The following is an 18,856-nucleotide window of genomic DNA, read 5'->3' as shown; positions in this document are numbered from 1 at the left end:
AATACCAGTGCTGCCTAATTTTCTGGGAAAGTCAGAGATAACATTTTTTTATGGTGCAGAGTTGAAGGGCACAATGAAGTCTTGTGGTCTTGCCGATCAATATTCAATTTTCTCACATTGGGGAGGGGAACAAAATCTGTTTACGTCAGGCAAGGGATTGATGTTTGTATTCAGGCAGAAGGGCGTTGCGCAGCAAAATGTGATTTGAAATATTGAGAGTGTTTCTCCGAACTGGCCTTCAGAAGGTCTTCAGCATAACTCAGGCTGAAGTCAGTAAAGGACAGTCTTTATTAATTAGCAACCTGACTTGTGTGCTGTGAGCATCCTGACCAGTCACAGTTTCATGTGAGTGTTTCAGTGGATGTTTTGATGACGCAGTATTTTGCAAGATGATTTTCAGTCGCAATATATAACAATATAATCACAAAATATTTGTCCATAACATACAGCTCGAGTTCAGCGGGGCGCTGGCATGGAGGAGGAGATTGTCTTTGGAAAAAAAAAGTGTGCTTGAATGGCTGAAATGGCCCCTTTCAACCCCAGCACATATCCTGTACCTGTTTTTTGTTTCCCTGAGCATATTTTCCCCTTAGTGAACAGTCTGCAGTGCAAACTGTCGGTCCTCATGGGAAGCATTTACCATATTTATGCAAGTACAGTTCTGGGAATTATGAGCAGAGCATAAAGAGAAAAGCACCATTCCTTTTTGCTGAGGGATTCCACCTGTTAGCATGCACATAAACACACACACACACGCGCACACACACACAAACACACACCCACACCAGTGGAGGTAATGGCAGGACACCACAAACATCTCATATCAGCTGAGGTAAAAAATTTGACTATACACACAACAACTAAATGTTACATACACTGGAGCATTTGTGCACCAGTGCTGCGTTGACAAGGGCACATTAGAGGAAGAAGCCTGAACTATACTATGTAAATGATTCTTTATGGTTCACGGCACTTTTTGGGTCATGTGTAAAATGATTTTAATATGGCATCAGATGTAACTTCTACCTCCTTCCACTGGCCACCCACACATACAAAGTGAGAGATGCCCAGCTCCAGGCTAAAGACCATGGCTTATGAAACCTGTATTCATTAGACACTGTGTGTTGCATTCATTTCAAACCCATTAACCTTTTTGTGACAGCATCAACATTCTACAAACTGGCTTTCCTGTAAATTGCCTATTCTCGAGAGATGTTACTGTTCCTCAGTCTTCAACAGTGAATTTATGTGGCCTGGAAATTCACCTTTTCTCCAAACAGGATAGACGCAGGAACACCCATTAGCAAGAGTGAGCTTATGCACCTGTATCATATAGACCCACATGACATTTTCGGGCAGATGCCTTAAACATTTGTACTAAAACATCTGTGCTTTATGATACCACTGTTATGGGTTTCTGTAATTATGTTCAGATTTCTAATAAAAAACTAATGAAACAAATTCAGGACACTTGGGTTACATATGCAGGCATGTTCTTTTATGTGTTAAAGTGTTTTAACAACACTTAGAAATATATTTGCTCATAGAAAACATTGGTAATGCAACCATCAGCATCTTATGTTGGACAAGTATTTTACAAGGCTTAAATTAACATTATGAGCTTAGGCCTGTGCAGATATTATTTATCAGTTCATGCTCGTCATTTTAAGTTCTGTGATCATTTGTGGTCTTTGAATGAATGCAGTATGGATTTTAGTTTATAATGTGCCTGTGTTTGGGTAGGTTTCACTGGACCAGTATCATACAGAAGATGAGATATATCAGCTGTCTCTACAGAGGGAGCCACGAAGCACTAAACCAGCAGTGAGTTAAGAGCAGCAACCAATAGAACATGTTTTTCTGGCATCTTGTCCATGACTGTCAAAGTTTTTAAGGCTGTTAAACTTTGCTTTAAGAATCTAACATGATTGTTTGTTTGTGATCTGCTGAGTAGAACTCAAGCCCTACTCCCAGTCCAGCGCCAAAGCGACCATCAATGATTGATGAGTGGGCAGCATCGGTGAAGCCTAAAGCAGATCCTGCAATCATCACCAAACACATCGAAAAGATGGTTGACGTATGGAAAAAAGCTTCCTTATATTGAAGTTCCTGCACATAATCTGGAGTTAGAGTTTTTTTATGCCTTGGATTTTTTCACTTTAAAAAAAAAAAGGTTTCATTTACTGCTGCCAAATATAGCAAACAGTGTTGTTCCTACATTGCATGAAAGCATACAGAAGTGTTTTAGAGAATTGGTTCATATAGTACTTCATCGACATTTACTTTTATTATTTTATATATTTAATTTGTTATGAAGCATGAAATTGTACTGAATGAAACAATCTACCCACCGTAGATGCATGCCTGTTTAAATTCATACTGAGCAGTTTGAAATGTTTCTATGGTTGCAGTCTGTGTTCAAGAATTTCGACACGGATGGAGATGGTCATATTTCCCGTGAGGAGTTTGAGAGCATTAGGAATAACTTCCCATATCTCAGCAAGTTTGGAGAGCTGGATACCAACCAGTGAGTGCAGAATTATCTCTTCACTCAGAACCGATGACTTTATATTCAACACTAATTGACTCAACCTCAACCTGTCATTATTTTCTGAACAGAACTACTTTACAAACAGCACTCACTACTTTACAGTTATGACTGACTGCTTTACGGTTGTCAGTGGCTGCTTTGCAGTCAACAGAGAATGTTCAATGATTCTCTCATATTGTTTCTTTTGTTCTTTTGTCCTGCCATCTGTTTCCTTTTTTACTCCAGGCATCCTGTTCCTCTCATTCATTCTGTTTAACAGGCACATTTCTCTCTCTGTGTCTGTGTTTCTCAGGGATGGAAAGATCAGCAGGGAGGAGATGATAGATTACTTCATGAAGGCCAGCTCTCTGCTTAACTGCAAGATGGGTTTCATACACACTTTCACTGAGACCACTTATGTGAAGCCCACCTTTTGCGAACACTGTACTGGCTTTGTAAGTATATCTACTACACTTTTTATGCATGGGTGGATGGATGTCTAAAACACTATTTTCACAAGTATTAACCACTCTGGAGAGTAGAAGGATTTTTTGGTCTAAATCTCTGAGAATGACAGTCAGCTCTGACCCTGTCTTGCGCTCTCTTTTTCCCTCCCTGCCTCCCTAATTTTTCTTTTGACTTTTGCCCTAGACAAAATACTTCAGATTTTTTTGAACACTGTGAATTTGATAGCACTCCAAATACAGAACCCAAAAACTCCTCCACACATTCTGCCATTCTGCTGTTCATTCTACACTGTGTGTGTGCGTGTATGTGTGTGCGCGCGCGTGTGTGTAAATTAGCTACAAGCCGCAACTTGTACCGTTCAAAGCAAAAGTGTTACATTCATGACATTTTAACATAAAACTGTCTTCTTTTTGTAGCGAAGACAATTATTCACCTGGTGAAATATAATGTATGTGACAATGTACATTTTGCTCTGAGCACTTTTCTTTTTGACAGATAATTAAACTGCTCTCACACATGATTTCTCAGACGTCCCTGCTGTTTAAGCTTCAGTAGACAGGTGGAAAGTGACAGTTTGTTGTGCTCTGAGGTCAGATGATGTGGATGTTTGAACTAAACCAGCTATAATTTATTTAATTTCAACCTTTTCCATACAAATAAGCCACTGTCCTTTTTAAAGGCCTTTGCTGATGAACTGTGTTGTAGTTGTAATTACTAAATATACAGTCAAGTACCATCATAATAAACAGATACTCTATTTCTTTGAATCATTCAGATCAGCCCTACTTATTTTACTTAAAATATTTAGTAGGTTGCAACACCAAGCACTATCTGTGCATATGTGTTCTGGCATGAGAAAGTTTGGGAACCACTAATATAGCAGATGCTGCAGGATCAGTTGCATGGTCGGAAGTAGATTGGGAATTGGGGGGGGGTGTAGTGGTATAGAAGGTTCTGTAGCACAGTGGCACAGCTGAGTGTGGTTGTTGCTTTGCACTGTCACTGTGGGCGAGTGTTTGCCTTTTTTGTGTGTGAAAGGCATGTATGTGGGTGGGCATGTGTGTTTGAATGAGTGTGTGCGTGTGATGTTCTGGTCAGTCCTTTCATGTATTGTTCCCGTGCTGTGATCACTTCTCTCTCTTGATCCTATCCCCACCCTTTGCACAGTTCCTTTATCTGTTTATCCCTTTCTCTACCTTTGCCCTGTCCATCCCTTGCTTTTCTCTTGCTCTTCTCAAATTAATAAAACACCATTCAGTTTAAAGGTACTTTCTGTTTGACCATTTTTTTTAATAAAAAAAGTTCATTACTGCAATAAAATCAGTTCAGTTCTTCTTTTCTTTCTAGATTTGGGGCTTTTATAAGCAAGGATACAAGTGTAAAGGTAAGAGAGACAGTACATTGTCTCCGCAACATAACTGTTGTGAAGATTAACCATGCGATTTCTGAACAAACTTTTACTTCCCTAGCTTCATTAAGCCTCTCTCTCTTTCTCTCTCTCTGGCTCTCTGTGTCTATAATAAGCGGTGTATGTGCTGACATCGGCACACTTTGCTTTCCCCGTTAGCAGTACTGAGAGCGACAGACCAGCTCATTTGAAAAGGGTTCAGCCCAGAGTAGACTGTCCTCTACAAACGCTCTTAGTGCAAATACTAGAGTAGCAGATGTTGACATTTCACTGGCTACAGAAATGAGTATGCATGATTGGATGAGTATGCATGACTTTGTAGAAAGCATATAATTAACCTATTCATGCTCCACAAACAAATGAATGTATTCATAGCTACTGTTGCTAGGTTGGAAATGTCTTTACAGAATGTTGGGACAAATTCCATTCAACAAAATGAGAAATTGTATCACCATAGATAAAACCTTAACATCTTTTGGAGGAATCCGCCAGTTTAACTAATGAATAAGCTATTCACATGAATTGTAGATTTGAAGAGCACAGTGGCAGTTCTAGGTTATTATTCAGTCAATCCATATAATATTTTGATTTCTATGAACCAGTCAGAACTAATATCTGCAGCGTCTTCTTGAAGATTTGAAGCAGGTTTTCATTTACCCTGATTTTTGTAATTACACTACAGTACACCTGCAAGCACAGATCATCAGGGTCAAAGCACAACGTGAAAATATGTAGTAATAGGATAGATACATAGGAGCCAGCGTAGGCCTTTATTCAGAATATAGAATGATGGATGGTCAGTTTTTGAATGACCTCAATTTGTAATGATAGTTTGTGAGGGTTCTTAAAAGATGTCTACCAGATGTTGTACTGACCTTCTGTACTTGATAGGGTAAGCAAATGATTTGGAACAAATATATCACAATGCAATGAAGATGCAACAGTTTCTCACATGCATTATGTTTTCTAATATTTTAGAGGTCATGCTGTTGAAATGGATTATTTGGAGGGTTTTTTTGTTCTGTAGTTGAGTAAATGTTAGCATGATGACAAATGTGTCCTTGCAGTTTGCTATCTGCCTAGTTTTGATTAGTTACAACATAGTCCTGCTCTGTAGCATTGCACTTAAAACTGGACACTCGACCTTACGTAGTGGCCCTCAGCAAAGATCACTTCAGTTTTTCATTAGATGGAATAAGATTTGTATTGTAAAGCTTGTCTAACCCTGCAACAATTGCTATGAAAATACAGTTGTGGGCAGAGCATGCTGCTTTTTTCTCTGTTCATTATTTACATTCTCATTTCACTTTCCTCAGCCTGTTATCTCTACTCATCTCACAATTTTCCATCCTCCACTTTCTGTTCTTCATTTTTCTCAGGCTCTCCTTCCATCTCCAAACTCATGCTGGTGTCCATTACGTTAGGTGTGTGCGTGTGCCAGTGTGCATGCATCTGCCGTGTGTGTAAAAGCACATTCCTGTCTCCAGTCCTTCTGGACTTTTGCCCCACATTTCTGCATGCGCTAGTGCCTTCATCGCTCCCTCGTTCTTCCTCTCATCTTCCCCCTCTTTGTGCACCTATCCATGTCTTTCCTTCTGTCTCTCCTCCATCTCTGCATTAAATTTTCCACCTTCCCCTCTTCTCTCCTCATCACACAGTACAGCTCTCCGTGTTAAACCGCTTATCCTCTCTACGTTTTCCTCTCTCTTTTCCCTCTCTCCTCGTGGTTCTGTTCCTCCAACACCCTCTCCTCACTCCCTCCCTTGTTATGCCCCCCTGCTCCCCTTCTTCAGTATGTGGTGTGAACTGTCACAAGGCATGTCGCTCGCGATTGGCAGTGGAGTGTCGAAAAAGGACGAAAAGCATCAGTCACGAAACTCCGCCTGCACTACAAGCACGGTCTTACAGCTTCCCACCTCCAACTAACACACCAGTCAATCTTCAGAACACAGGTATGTGCAAAGACACACACACACACACACACACATTCTCACATGTTAACTACTGTTCAAAGGTTTGGAACCACTAGTCATAATAATCTTTTTTTTTTTTTTAATCTAAAGTACCCACCACAATAAGGTTTAAATATTGTGGTAGGAGTGTAATAATACACAAAACCTTGAAACCTTGTATCTCCTTTTATTGGTTGGTATTGTGTAGTCTAGTGGGTAACACCATCTACGCTGTAGACTGGGGTTCAATCCCTCACCTGGACAAGCACCCTACACTGTACCAATAAGAGTCCTTGGGCAAGACTCCTAACACTACCTTCGCCTACCTGTGTAAATTGATCAAATTGTAAGTTGCTCTGGATAAGAGCATCAGCCAAACGTAAATAAATGTAAAATGATTTCATGATGAATGGACCAGTAGACATAGTCTAAAATAACATAATTCAGTATGATTAAATCAACTTATTAAAAAAATTCAGAAAGCTTTTTTCTTCCCCAGACCTTTAACTATACACTCCACAAATTAGCTAAATAAAAGTTTTTAGAACTTTTTCAATGTCTGCCAAACCACCCTGAAACAAAACACACCCCTAAAAAGAATTTATAAAAAAAGACATTTTAGAATCCTCTGCAGAGACCGTCTTTATTTTCACAGCTTCCTTCAACTTTTAGAATTACACTCTTCTTTTATCTGGAATACCTTTGAGTTTATATTATTGAAAATAGTGATTCCAGATTGCACACATATACTTTTACATGCTCACGCACATATTCGTATGTGCTTATAATCATGGACATACATACCGACAAACGCACACAACAAACATTCAGACCAGAGATGGCACAGCACCACTTTTCAGATATTGAAAACTTGAGTGTTGACCGATACTGAGCCTGTATTTCTGCTTGAGCTTTATAATTAGCTATTTTGAATTGAAGCACTTCACTTAAGATGAGCTTTTAATTGTAGACTATCATGCTGGGACCATTCAAACTCTGTACTACCCCACAAGAAGAAACACACAGCTAACATAACATCACACAGTGTGACTGATTTTGCTATTTTAGGATAGGATTTGTTACAGGATTGTTTCACATTCATTCTTTTTTTTTCTCTCTCCCTTATTCAACATTTTCTGCTGATGTCAGCCTGCAGGCTGGTAATGGATCCATGCCACGTTGTAAAGAACTGCTGTAAATTTACAGTGGAAATACTGCAGTGGCCAACTGTATTCCTTAAGTACAGCAGATTGCTGTAAAATTGTCCAGAAAGTCATTTTTTTTATTTTACAGTAATGGGCTGTTTGCACGTCGCATTAGCAAAATAGGCCATACTTGTGTAACATGTTAGTTAGTATTTCAGCTTTCTTATTTTTTCATGCTTAAATTTTATTTCTTTATCTACAGTTAAGTTCGCAAGATTTTATTTTTCACTTAATGTGTTATTCTTACCCCAAAGATACAACTGAATTTGTTTTATTTTTCCCACCATGACAGTGTTTTTCCTTTCGCTCAACTAGACCTTCGCGATAGGGCAGTGTAATTGGATATTGTTGATGACTGACAGTTAACTCGATGGCAATGGCCAGACAGGTCTTGCTAGTTTTTAAAAGATGTTTATGTACTCAGGATTATATCACTTAATGTGTGACTTATTAAAATGGTCAAATCAGTAAGTAAAACAGTCAATTTTTTTAAAAAGCATATGAACTAAAAATAGAATAAAAAGAAGGTCAGACCTGCAGCGGACTGTGTGGTTGGGGGGGCAGTGTAATTGTTTTTTTAACTAGAAAATACTCTGCTAATTATTTTTAGTTATCGCTGAGGCTTACACTTAACTGGATCATGCTGTATAACTGAAAGATATTTTGGCCAAATAAGACAAATAAAAAAAAAAAAGATGCTATTTTGTGTCAGGATACACTCTTGCACACACATTGCACCCACATACACAAGCCACACATACACAGACCTGTAGGAGCTGTCAAGACACTGGTGATTCAGTATGTTTAATTGCTTCCTTGTCCTTGTATGAGGCTTGTCTATGTGTGTATGTTTATCTGTGTGTGGGGGTGTGTGGGTGTGACTGTAAATTGGCTCTAGAAAGTTTCATATCACCCAGCAACAGCTAGCTTCATCTGTCACCCACAAGATCCTCTTTCTATTTCCAGCTAGCTTCTCATCAGCCTAGCTTCATGTCAAATGAGTGGTTTAGCTATACGCTCCTGTACAACAGATAACAGATAGCAGTGTGACCAAGAAGTACAATAAGATGGTTCATTATGTAGTTTTGGCTCATCTCATACGTTCTCTTGCAGTTTATGAGAGTGATTTAGGAAAGGCACCAACAGTGTGAATGTAATCCAGATTTACATTGAGCTTGGGAATAGAGGCTGTGCCTCTGTTATCGTCAGTAATAATAAACACATTTATACTGTTTCTCAATTCACTGAAACAAGCAGAGAACTTCTGTGAAAAATGCGGATTCTAGACTTTCAGTCTGCAAATAGAATATTTTATTATGATTATTCTTATCTGTAGTCTTGTTTCGTGGAAAGATTTGTCATTATTCTGTTTTTGCCACTTTTTGTTATCATTTCCTTTATCAAGACAAGCGTAAAAAGGGCAGCAGTGCAGAGTCACATCTGTCAGTACAGGATTTGTTGGTAACTTGATGTCATAATTTGATGTCATTCATAAGAAAAGTCTTGCAGAATGACGGTAATAACTCTCGACTTCAAAGGGTTAACAGAGAAAATGTAGTGAATGCAGTGGCTGAGTTTCTTTCTCTCTCTCTCTCTCTCTAGTGATTGCAGAGGAGGATCCGGAGGCGGCGGGGGAAGGAGGGTTTGATGTTCACCTATAATCTGGGTACATCACAATTTCCACAGGTTCACAAATGTCTTACGCAGACAGCTTTTGTGTCTATGCGCTATATGCTGTGTTAACCATTTCATTCATTTAATTCCAGATGTGCAGCATAGCATCATGTAAACAAGCAACAACAACCAAGGAACAACCACTAACCCCTATGCACCAACTAATGCTCAGCATGCTAGATGTTTAGGGGTATAGCTAAATCAGGGTTTGTAGTTTCGAGGTTGTCCGAAGATTTGCAGTGAAAATGTTTAGCCTCTGCAACTGCAAACCTGATGTTTATCATCCTGAGAACATGTAAAAACGGTGAGAAAAAAAACAAAAAACAGAGCGTTAACCTGAGATGTGGGATACAAGGGACATTTCTATGACAGTTGATCTGTTAGTAGTTGAAGTCAGGCTTTGGCATGCGGTTCCTTTACGATGGAGAGAGTTCAAGTGTCCATCAGCGCCACAAAAACAGTCTCCAACCCAAGACGTCCTGTTGCTGCCATCTTCTGGACAAAAACTGCAAGTGCAGGAAAGACCAGGTGCTCGTCCCTTGCTTGTCCTTTCCCTTGAATGTGATCTCAATATTTTTTAAATAGGTTATCTAGTTGTTATTTGCATTGCTGTGCAAAGTTGCATCTCCTTTTTAACTCTTTTATATTTCAAGTTAAAAAAATGCTGTGGACTGTAAAAGTCTGTTTAATCTCGTGGGAGACAGTGGGTCAAGCCCATTTACTAAAGAAACAAAAGGCTGTCTCTAATTTGTGGTCTTGTTGAAAGATGTCAGTAAATCTGTGTATATTATAGGGAAAATCCTTTAATTGTACGTCACTTTAGAAATCCCAAGGTGCTGAGATGTTCACTGCTTGATGTTTAACCTGCTCAGCTTGTTTTTTGTAGTTGTGAGTCACTGTTGACTGTATTTGTGATTTTTTTTTTTTTTTTTTTTTTTTGCTGGAAAATGCAAAACGTATATATATTTAAAACCAGCTATGTAAAAAAAAAAACAAAACAAAAACAAAGTTAGTGTAAAACTAAGAGTGTAATATAGACATTTTAACAAGTCGAAGAACACTTTAGAAAGACCACTGTAGCCTATGTGAATGTCTAACTGATATTTTTAAGGTTTATCTTGATATATATGTATATTTTCTATTAGTTGTCTTAAGATGAACTTATAAAACTCTTCCAAAACTCTTCCAATAACTGAACCATGAATGTAGAAAACCCAGTTAATATTGTCCTGAGAAATGTGTTTCTGTAAATATGAAGTATGTTGTATCTTTTTCACGCTTGTGTTGTTGTAACCCTGTTGTATTTCAAGTGCACTGATATTGCCAAATATGCTAAATGTTAAATGTCTGTTTTTCTTTTTTTTTTTTTAAGGCATGCACAACATGTGTTTTTATGCCACTAATATTAACATACAGTGCTGTGCATTTATTTAATTTTCAGTCAAAGCAGCCAAAAAGTACGAGTTACTCATCTTTCAGCATCAGGAAACGTGTTTAACAGAAAATCTGCAGGGATATTTTTCCACACCTCCAAAGTTCAGTCTTAGAACTTGCTTGGTCTTTTTTTTTTTACTTCTCAAAATCAAAGGAATCCCAAACGCAGACAGTGATGTTGATATCTGGACTGGTCAGTTAGTTCTTAGAACACCAGCGGCTTCTGTGTTTGATTTGCGAATGTTCCTCCTTTTTTTGTCTATTTTCTTGTTTCATTGACGGCTTCTTGACAACTAGATATTCTTTCAGCATTAAGTTGTCTTCTCACAGTGGAAGGATGCCCAGAAACACCTGTAGACCTTTCCTCTGTCTTTTAGTAAACTCCACTTTTGAAATTCTTGTTTTCCACTTATTTTTCTTTGACCTTCCTTGTGGAGGTACTTATTTAGAGTACTTTATGACCAGTTTCTGAAAATTAAATAAATGAATTTTATATATATAAAAAAAACTGACTGGCCACTTCATTAAGTATACTTCCTTGTATTTACGCTCTGTCCATTTTACAAGGTGCACTTTTTTAGTTCTGCAGTTACATGCTAGTTTATCTGTTTCTCTGCAGACTGTGTTAGACCCACTTTACCCTGTCCTTCAGTGGTCAGGACCCACAGAGCAGATATTTGACTCAATCTTTTTGATTAGTCCAGCAGTGACACAGAGGTGTTTAAAAACTCCAGCAGCACTGCTGTGTCTGATCCACTCAGACCAGTGCAACACACACTAACACACCACCGCCAAATGATACCTGCTCTCTGGTGGTCCTGACGATTGATGAATGGGATTGAGGGAAGCTAACAAATCAGAGAAAACGATGGTCTGTAGTAGAACTACAATGCTTTAAATAGACCTGATCAAATGGACAAGTGTAGATACAAGGATCTGAATGGCATTTAATGCCGTGCTCTCTGCAGGGTGCTGCACTGGTAATGACAGAATTTAAGATGCTGTTATTCTGTTCAGATGTTCATGCTGTCTCAGTAGGTGAGATGTTCAACTAGCTCAGTCACGTGCTGTTTTCTTTCTCTTTTACACTCGCGTATGAAAAGGTTTTAAAAACTGCGTGCACATCTAGCACATTAGGCGTACCCATATTGTTTTATTGCTGCACTGCCGCTTAGAAAAACTTTCCATAACCGCAGAGTAATTTCTTTTAATGACGGGGTCCTCATGCTCTGCCTTAATGACTGATTCATTATAGATTTGTGCATAAATGGCTCGGTTACTACTCAAATGGTACATTCCACTTTCTCCAAACAGCGATTTGTGTCCAGGCCTATTTATTTTTAAGTACATGTTTAAAGGGAAAAAAGTACAAAGCATTGCAGGAATATAAAATAGCCAGTGAATTGCTCTTTAATTTATAGTAGTCAATTAACAAAGCCAAGCCACTGCTTAGTCTAATGTGAGTATGACTGATGAAAGCTATTCTCATGCTGACTTAAATGGAGAGTTTGTCTGTTTTATAAGTCAAATCGTTAAAGCTTGGTAAGCAGACGGTGCAACCTAGCAATGCATTAATGGCACTGCATGAATTTCAAAGCTCTAAGTGGGTTTGAATGCATTATGCAGCATGTACTCCTGCACACTATTCATTCCTTTATTTTTGTATTTTGAACAAGCAGTTCAGTTTCTGTAAAAACATTGTTGACTGTCAGCTGTTGCAAACGCACCTTCACGTGTGGGGACTGAATGGATAAACTGCAGAATAAACACCCATTAAAGATCCATTCATTCAGGCCTTTAAAGCACCACATCGATATTTATTTCATTCTAAATGCATGTTTCTCTTTTGGATGGTTCTGATACAGCTCGCTCTTTTCTTATTGCTGAGATTCATTAAAGTGCTCCAGTCTGAATTCTTTCACCCCCTTCCTTGCTGCTTTCCTGCCGTTTTAGCTGCTGCATTGAGCGACGCTCTGTTGATATGAATAGGCCGAAAGGAGGCAGATCGAAGAATGATTCAGCTAATTATGTGATGAATACAAGAAGAATTTCACGTCGGATTGTTAGTGTCTGAATGGCACAATCTTCACGGCAGTCTGTTTGCTGTGGGCCTTTGAGAGCACCATGTCCAGACTTCTGTAACTGCAGGCTTGTCATGAAGAAACGTGTGGCGCAAATAAGCTAATATGGCTAGTGGTGAATGGGAGTTAGTACGTAGCAGTTAGCATCATGACCTTTGCATGATGCTAATTGATAGCTCTTTTTATTTATGGTATTCAGCATTAGCCTTTTAAACTTTTCTGTTAAATTGTAGAATTCAGTAGCCTCCATGCCCTATCTGAGACTAATGCGTAAGATTTGTAGCAGCCACCAGTTAGCATGAGCTAATGTCTTGAATGCTGATTGGTGGCTTTTCTGACTCGGCTTCTTTAAATTCACTGTGGAAATGCGTGGATGTCTGTGTAACAATGCGTGTGTCTTTCACCAGCACTGAGAGCGGCCTGGTGAAAAGAATGGATCACCACCATCAGAACGTTCCTCGCTGCACTCTGGGAAGAGGCCTTTGATAGAACCTGATTGTCTCAGCGCAGCAGACTCCTCTGGGGAGATGATGCTTACTCCGGTTGAGTTATTCCTGTTCACATCTTTATTCCTTTCAGAACATATCGATTCATACTGGACAGTCGTCTCATGAACCTGTTGGAGCTTCCTCGATATGCCGTCACTTTCTTAAGCTGAATCCCAGCCAGGGCACTTTTATTAGTACACTTTTGGTGGTGCTGTTGAGCTTCAAGAAATGTGATGGCGACAAATCAGTGATGTCAGTTCTTTTGTAACCTTGCAATTATCTGAGATCCCCTTGCAGAAACGTCAGGCAAATAACAGAGAAATGGGTGAATGTTCTCGTACATAGACAGAGGCAGGAATTTGAAGGAACACTTAAAGAACTAAGTGAAGCATATCTATTATAATCTCTATCATGACTAAATCTGCTTTATTGATGGCCTACAGTGAGAGTCTGATTTCATATTAGCTGAATATCCAAGATATTAATATCAAACTCAAGATCAGAGTTGTTTTAATTAAAGACTTACGTAGCATTAGTCTAAGAAGTGCTTCTTGCAACATTCACATACACGGTTGCAGATAAAACGAACTGTTTTTCCATTCAGAGCCCAATATAAGCCAGACAGGACTGTTATTATACTAATTCTGTCTCTTACAGTCACAAACATATATTCTATTCAGTGGCCTAATAGTGTGCTTTTGTGACATGACTCATATACTAAGCCTATGCCTTAGATCACTTTACTAACATTACAAATGAGACCCCCTTTTCAAAGGCAAATTATACGAGGTGTTTTCTGCATCCAGAGTGCTAAAGATGGGTCAAATGATTTGGTTGTACAGATAGCAGCTATTAATATGCAGGGAAGCAATATGACTCATGTTTCTCAGTATGTGATTTTGCAAGAACGTTGTAGGGCTTTTTAACTTATTTCACAACATTATTACTTAAAATAAGTCAGCTTATCAAGTGAGATGTGAAATTACTGCACTGGTGCTCTGCTATAAATAGTATCTTGGCAATGTTGTAGGCAAATAACCAAATATGTCTCATTATGAAATTGTGGGATAATGATTATAAACCCCATTCCTAGACATTTTACTTATTTTGAGTAATTGCCTGAAATGAAAGTATCTTACTGAACTTTATTTCAGGTATTAATGATTGAAGGAAACACAATGATTGGTTGAATGGTCTTATAATAGGTTTATAGCCATCTCGCACTGGGAAGTATCAAAAACATTGCCTACATTTGACATTTGAAATTTTTCAGCACAAGTCAAAAAGGGAAACACTGTGATGGTTTTAGGTCAAGTCAGTGTGACGTTATTTGATCAACAGCCAGCAGTCTAAGACTGATGCCTGAGGCTAACACAGGAAGACATTCGTGCTTGCCCTGACATGGTTGCCATACAGCGGTCAAAAATAAGCACCCTGGAGTTGAGTCATGACTCTCCATTGTCATGACAACACCCTGCCCATGTCCAATGGCACTGTGAGTTGTAAATTGTCGACGTGATTTGTGATGGCCACAATCAGTCCACACACACAGTGAGCTAGAGCCAGGCCCGCTGGTTATCATTGAACTTAAAGCTGTAGAGTAGCATGATAAAATATTAATACACAGCAAGTCCATTTCAGTAGATCTGTTATCATTTGATGTCATTTATTGGCCATCTCTAATGATCTGAAAAAGGTTCGTCACTTGCTATAGCATGGCATAAATGGTGGTATGTGATAACGCCCTGCATATAGTATAACTATAACATAACTGTTTATTATAGCCTCCGTTGTTCCATTTTTTCTCAAAGAAATCTGCAGGAATATTTTTCCGCCAAAGTTTAGTCTTAGGAGTTGTTTACATTCCAAGTAATCCCAAACCACTTTAAGTACTGTGTACTGGGACAGTTTTGGTGGTCAGCCATGTTTTTCACAGTTCTTAAGCATCCTATTTTACTCTATATCCTTGAATCTAATGGTATTTTTGGCTGGAAATGAAATAAATGAAGGCATTCATCACTAATTATATTCTACACAAATTGGTTTGACCACACCAGGCGCAACAAAATTTACAGAATTTATAAGCAAATTCAGAAACAAATGCAGTCTTTCGAGCATGCGTGCATGAATAGCATATATTTTCCTGGATTAAAGGTTAAGAACCCCACCCTACCTCCCTCCCTCCCAAGATAAGATGTCTCATATCTTGAAGGTGTGAGGAAATTTTGAGAAAGTACAAGCACTTTCAGGTGGATACCTGAGGGCGAGCTGCTTGAACTGTTAGCTTGCTAATGCAGAAACAGCTAATGGTGCTCGGAAGCTGAATATCACATCTGTCCAGAAATGTCCAGAGCCCACCAGCAGACCCAAAGTTCTATTAAACACTTCTATAACCTAAGAATGGCTCAGTCAGTTTGCGATGAAGTGCCTGTAGTGACTGAATAATAAGGCTTTTTTAAAGGGTGCATTGGTATGTGGGGATTCTCAGTGGTGGTATGATGTATTTGCGTAATGTATGAGTGGTATTATAGTGAGAAAACACTGATGGACAAAAACACAAAAAGAACACAATCATGAATTCTGTCAAAGCAATGCAGCTTAGGGAAGCAGTGCTGCGCTGCAGGATACTGCACTACAGGACACTGCACAGCCCAACACGACAAGTGCTAGTTTTAGGCTGCAGTGCTCCTCAGGAAAATATAACTGAACATTATAATTCAGTCAGTTTAACTGTGATAGATAACAATGCTAATTTTGTTTTATAGACATCCATTTTGAATTGAAAATGTCACATGTGCTTTTGTTTTTGCTGGCTTTCAGACCTTGACATTACACGGAGGTTATTACATCAGCGTGAAGTCAGAATCATGCACCTGCCTTCTGTTTCAAAGCCTGAAAGTGAATGCTTATTTTAATCAATTCCAATTCAGAATTGGACAACACTAAGTATAACAGACTCAGGTTCTCCTTTTTGCAGTGATCCACCTTTTCTAGTTCCATTTCCATTGAGTATTAAAAACCTTCTATTTCTGGCCAGGGGTTCAAGTACTCATATTTCAGTTTTCCAGCCTTTCATCAGTCAGGACATTTATAATCACTGTGTTTAACCAACCCAAGCCTGCAAGTATAGCTCTCTGTTTCCAACCTCTGACCAGAGAAAGAGAGAGAAAGAAAGAGAGAGCGAGAGAAAGTAGGCAGCTCTTGCAGAAGGCAGAAAATGATACTCTGCTGGTGCCTCAGAGAGGAATGACACTTAATCAATGCAGAATCCTGCCAGGCAGGAACACTGCACATATTTAATATTCCTGTGGATGGAGGGAGGAAGGGAGGGACGGGTAGAGGGAAGAAAGGAAGGAAGGCTAGAACGAGGGAGATTGTGCAGCAGCCCAGGGTTTGAGTGGCAGGTGGGTAGATTGCATCTCCTGAGAGAGAGAGGGATCTTTGATAACGTAGCCACAGTTATCTATTTACAGCCCTGCTACAGGCTCACATGCAGACTTACAGAGGAAAGTATGAGTGATGGTTGCTTCAAGGATGAATATAATAGATTCCTCAAGATTTTGGTACAATCAGATTTATTCTCATCAGATCAAAAGGTGTGTGGTTCTTAGAAAAAAAAACATTTAATGCAATACATTGAATCATAAATCACCCCTGTAATACACTTATCAAGTCTTAATAAGCCAGTACTTAATAGTAGATAATGATCAGGTGGCTTTTTACTATGTTATAAGTGGCAACTATGACTTCAGTATGTTGAGAGAACCTTTATATGCATATTATACATCATAATCTTCAGCACAAAATGTCATCCATTTATGATGCTTGTATGAAGCCTTAATAAGCCAGCAACTGGAAATAAACTTCTCAAGGCAACTGCAACTTAGCTAGCTGCCCATTACTAACTTATTAAGCAGTAATTTTCCAGAGCACTTTTCATTTGCTCTTATTAAGCCTTATTGAGACTGAGAAAGAGTCATATACCAAGGAAAAGTAATGATTTGATATTTCTTTGTAGTTCGGTTTAAGCAAATGGTAGCTTATTACCTACGCCAGCCTCAATGAGGCTTAATCAGAGCATTACAAGCTCTTTGAAGAAATTTACCCTAGTGAAAATTCACCTAATTCTCCCTAGTTATTGCTTAGTGATGTAGTAATAAGCAGCTGTTTTTAATGATCAGCTATCGTTTGGTGAATCTTAAGTGCATTATAAGGGCATCATAATGTTCCCCTTTTCTGATTTGTTACCAAACATTTGATATATCTTTGCATATTGTAAAGACTCCTGAATACATCTACATCAACCCACTCAAAGTTTTTTTTAAGGAATCAAAAGAGGTTCTTCTGTCATGTCAGTCTAGAACCAATTTTGGCACTTTTATTTTAAGAGTATAGCAACAAAATGTACATTATCTGTAAAAAAAAATAGATACTGTGAGAAATTTCAAGCTATTTAATGTTACTATACTTCCTAAACATCTATTGATAGGTGTATGGTAATGAAAAGGTTTGTTTAAATTTTCATTAGTTGATGATATTAATCTCAAACAATGTTACTGTGGTCATATCAGTCTCAACCTCAGGTGCTGTGCCCCCCATGTACTCATAGTGTGTGAAATCAGCAGTGGGGTTTGCTGACGACAGCTGTAAGAGTAACTTGGTTACAGGTAAAGCTTACTGTCAGGCTCTGCCTTGTCTTTAACTGTTAATGTCAATATTTCCATTCTGAGGACTTGAAGACATGCAGATTTTTTATATTGTTTGCAGCTCTGTTGCCTCAACAATCTGTGCAGTATTTAATTAGACCTCTGAAGAATCATGACTGTTTAACATTTAACACAATTTTATTCAGATTACTTATTTCTGACAAGAATTATACTGTCATAACATATTTGATTCATGTAGAAACTATAAGCATATTAAGTGAATTCAGCGCATTACTTTGTGTAGATTTGTGTGTATGGTGTGCAGTGATGCCCATCTCCGTCAAAATCCAGTACTGCCAAGGGTCAGAAACCTTGATTTATTTGATTTCCAGTTAAACTGCCAGTACATAGTAAGTATTCAATTGTTGTTAATTTCTCAGGAGCTTTTTCTGACGAGACTGGACATGAGATAATCCATTTGAATGATGAAGAGGATACTCACTGGAAGGCTTTACTTGACCCCTAACAACTGTGCAAAACATGGTAGACCACCACATCTGTCCCCATCAGATAAACAGCACTGAAGAGAGAAAGAGCAGAAAATCAAGCTCCACTCTTGATTCAGATCTAAAAACAACCACAGGTGTTTCTGTCCATCCTTCCACTGTGTGAAAACAAACAATACTATGAGTTTGAAAGGATGTGTAGCTGTCAAGAAGCTTTTACTGGGAAAAGGAACTCAGAAGCTGCTGTTGTTCTCAGAACAGTGGACTGACCTCAGAAGGCAGATCTCAGCATCACTGCATATGTCTGTGATTGCTTGGTTTGTAAGAAGCAGAGAATGTGAAGTTCTAAGACTGAACTTTGGATATACAAGAACCACCTATATTGGTTCATACTAAACTTGATTACTGTATGTGTGTATATATATATATATATATATATATATATATATATATATATATATATA

At 38.5% G+C, this 18,856-nt stretch overlaps 1 protein-coding gene across 4 annotated transcripts in view; it reads left to right on the top strand.

The window, feature by feature from the left end:
* The window catches only part of LOC108427446 (RAS guanyl-releasing protein 2), a 49,813-nt gene extending 37,340 nt beyond the window's left edge, over positions 1–12,473 (top strand). For 3 of the 4 annotated variants that reach the window (XM_017697600.2, XM_037533001.1, XM_037533000.1), the window contains 6 exons: positions 1,744–1,824; positions 1,955–2,077; positions 2,412–2,527; positions 2,844–2,985; positions 4,346–4,382; positions 5,786–6,193. In XM_017697600.2, coding sequence (XP_017553089.1) covers positions 1,744–1,824; positions 1,955–2,077; positions 2,412–2,527; positions 2,844–2,985; positions 4,346–4,382; positions 5,786–6,027 — 741 coding nt within the window. In that variant the 3' untranslated portion in view covers positions 6,028–6,193. The other variant, XM_017697602.2, reaches the window with a different exon arrangement.
* The last annotated feature ends 6,383 nt before the right edge of the window (positions 12,474–18,856 follow it).

This window comes from Pygocentrus nattereri, chromosome 22 (assembly GCF_015220715.1).
Source record: "Pygocentrus nattereri isolate fPygNat1 chromosome 22, fPygNat1.pri, whole genome shotgun sequence".
Classification (NCBI taxonomy): domain Eukaryota; kingdom Metazoa; phylum Chordata; class Actinopteri; order Characiformes; family Serrasalmidae; genus Pygocentrus; species Pygocentrus nattereri.
This window is presented reverse-complemented; position numbering and strand designations above follow the sequence as displayed.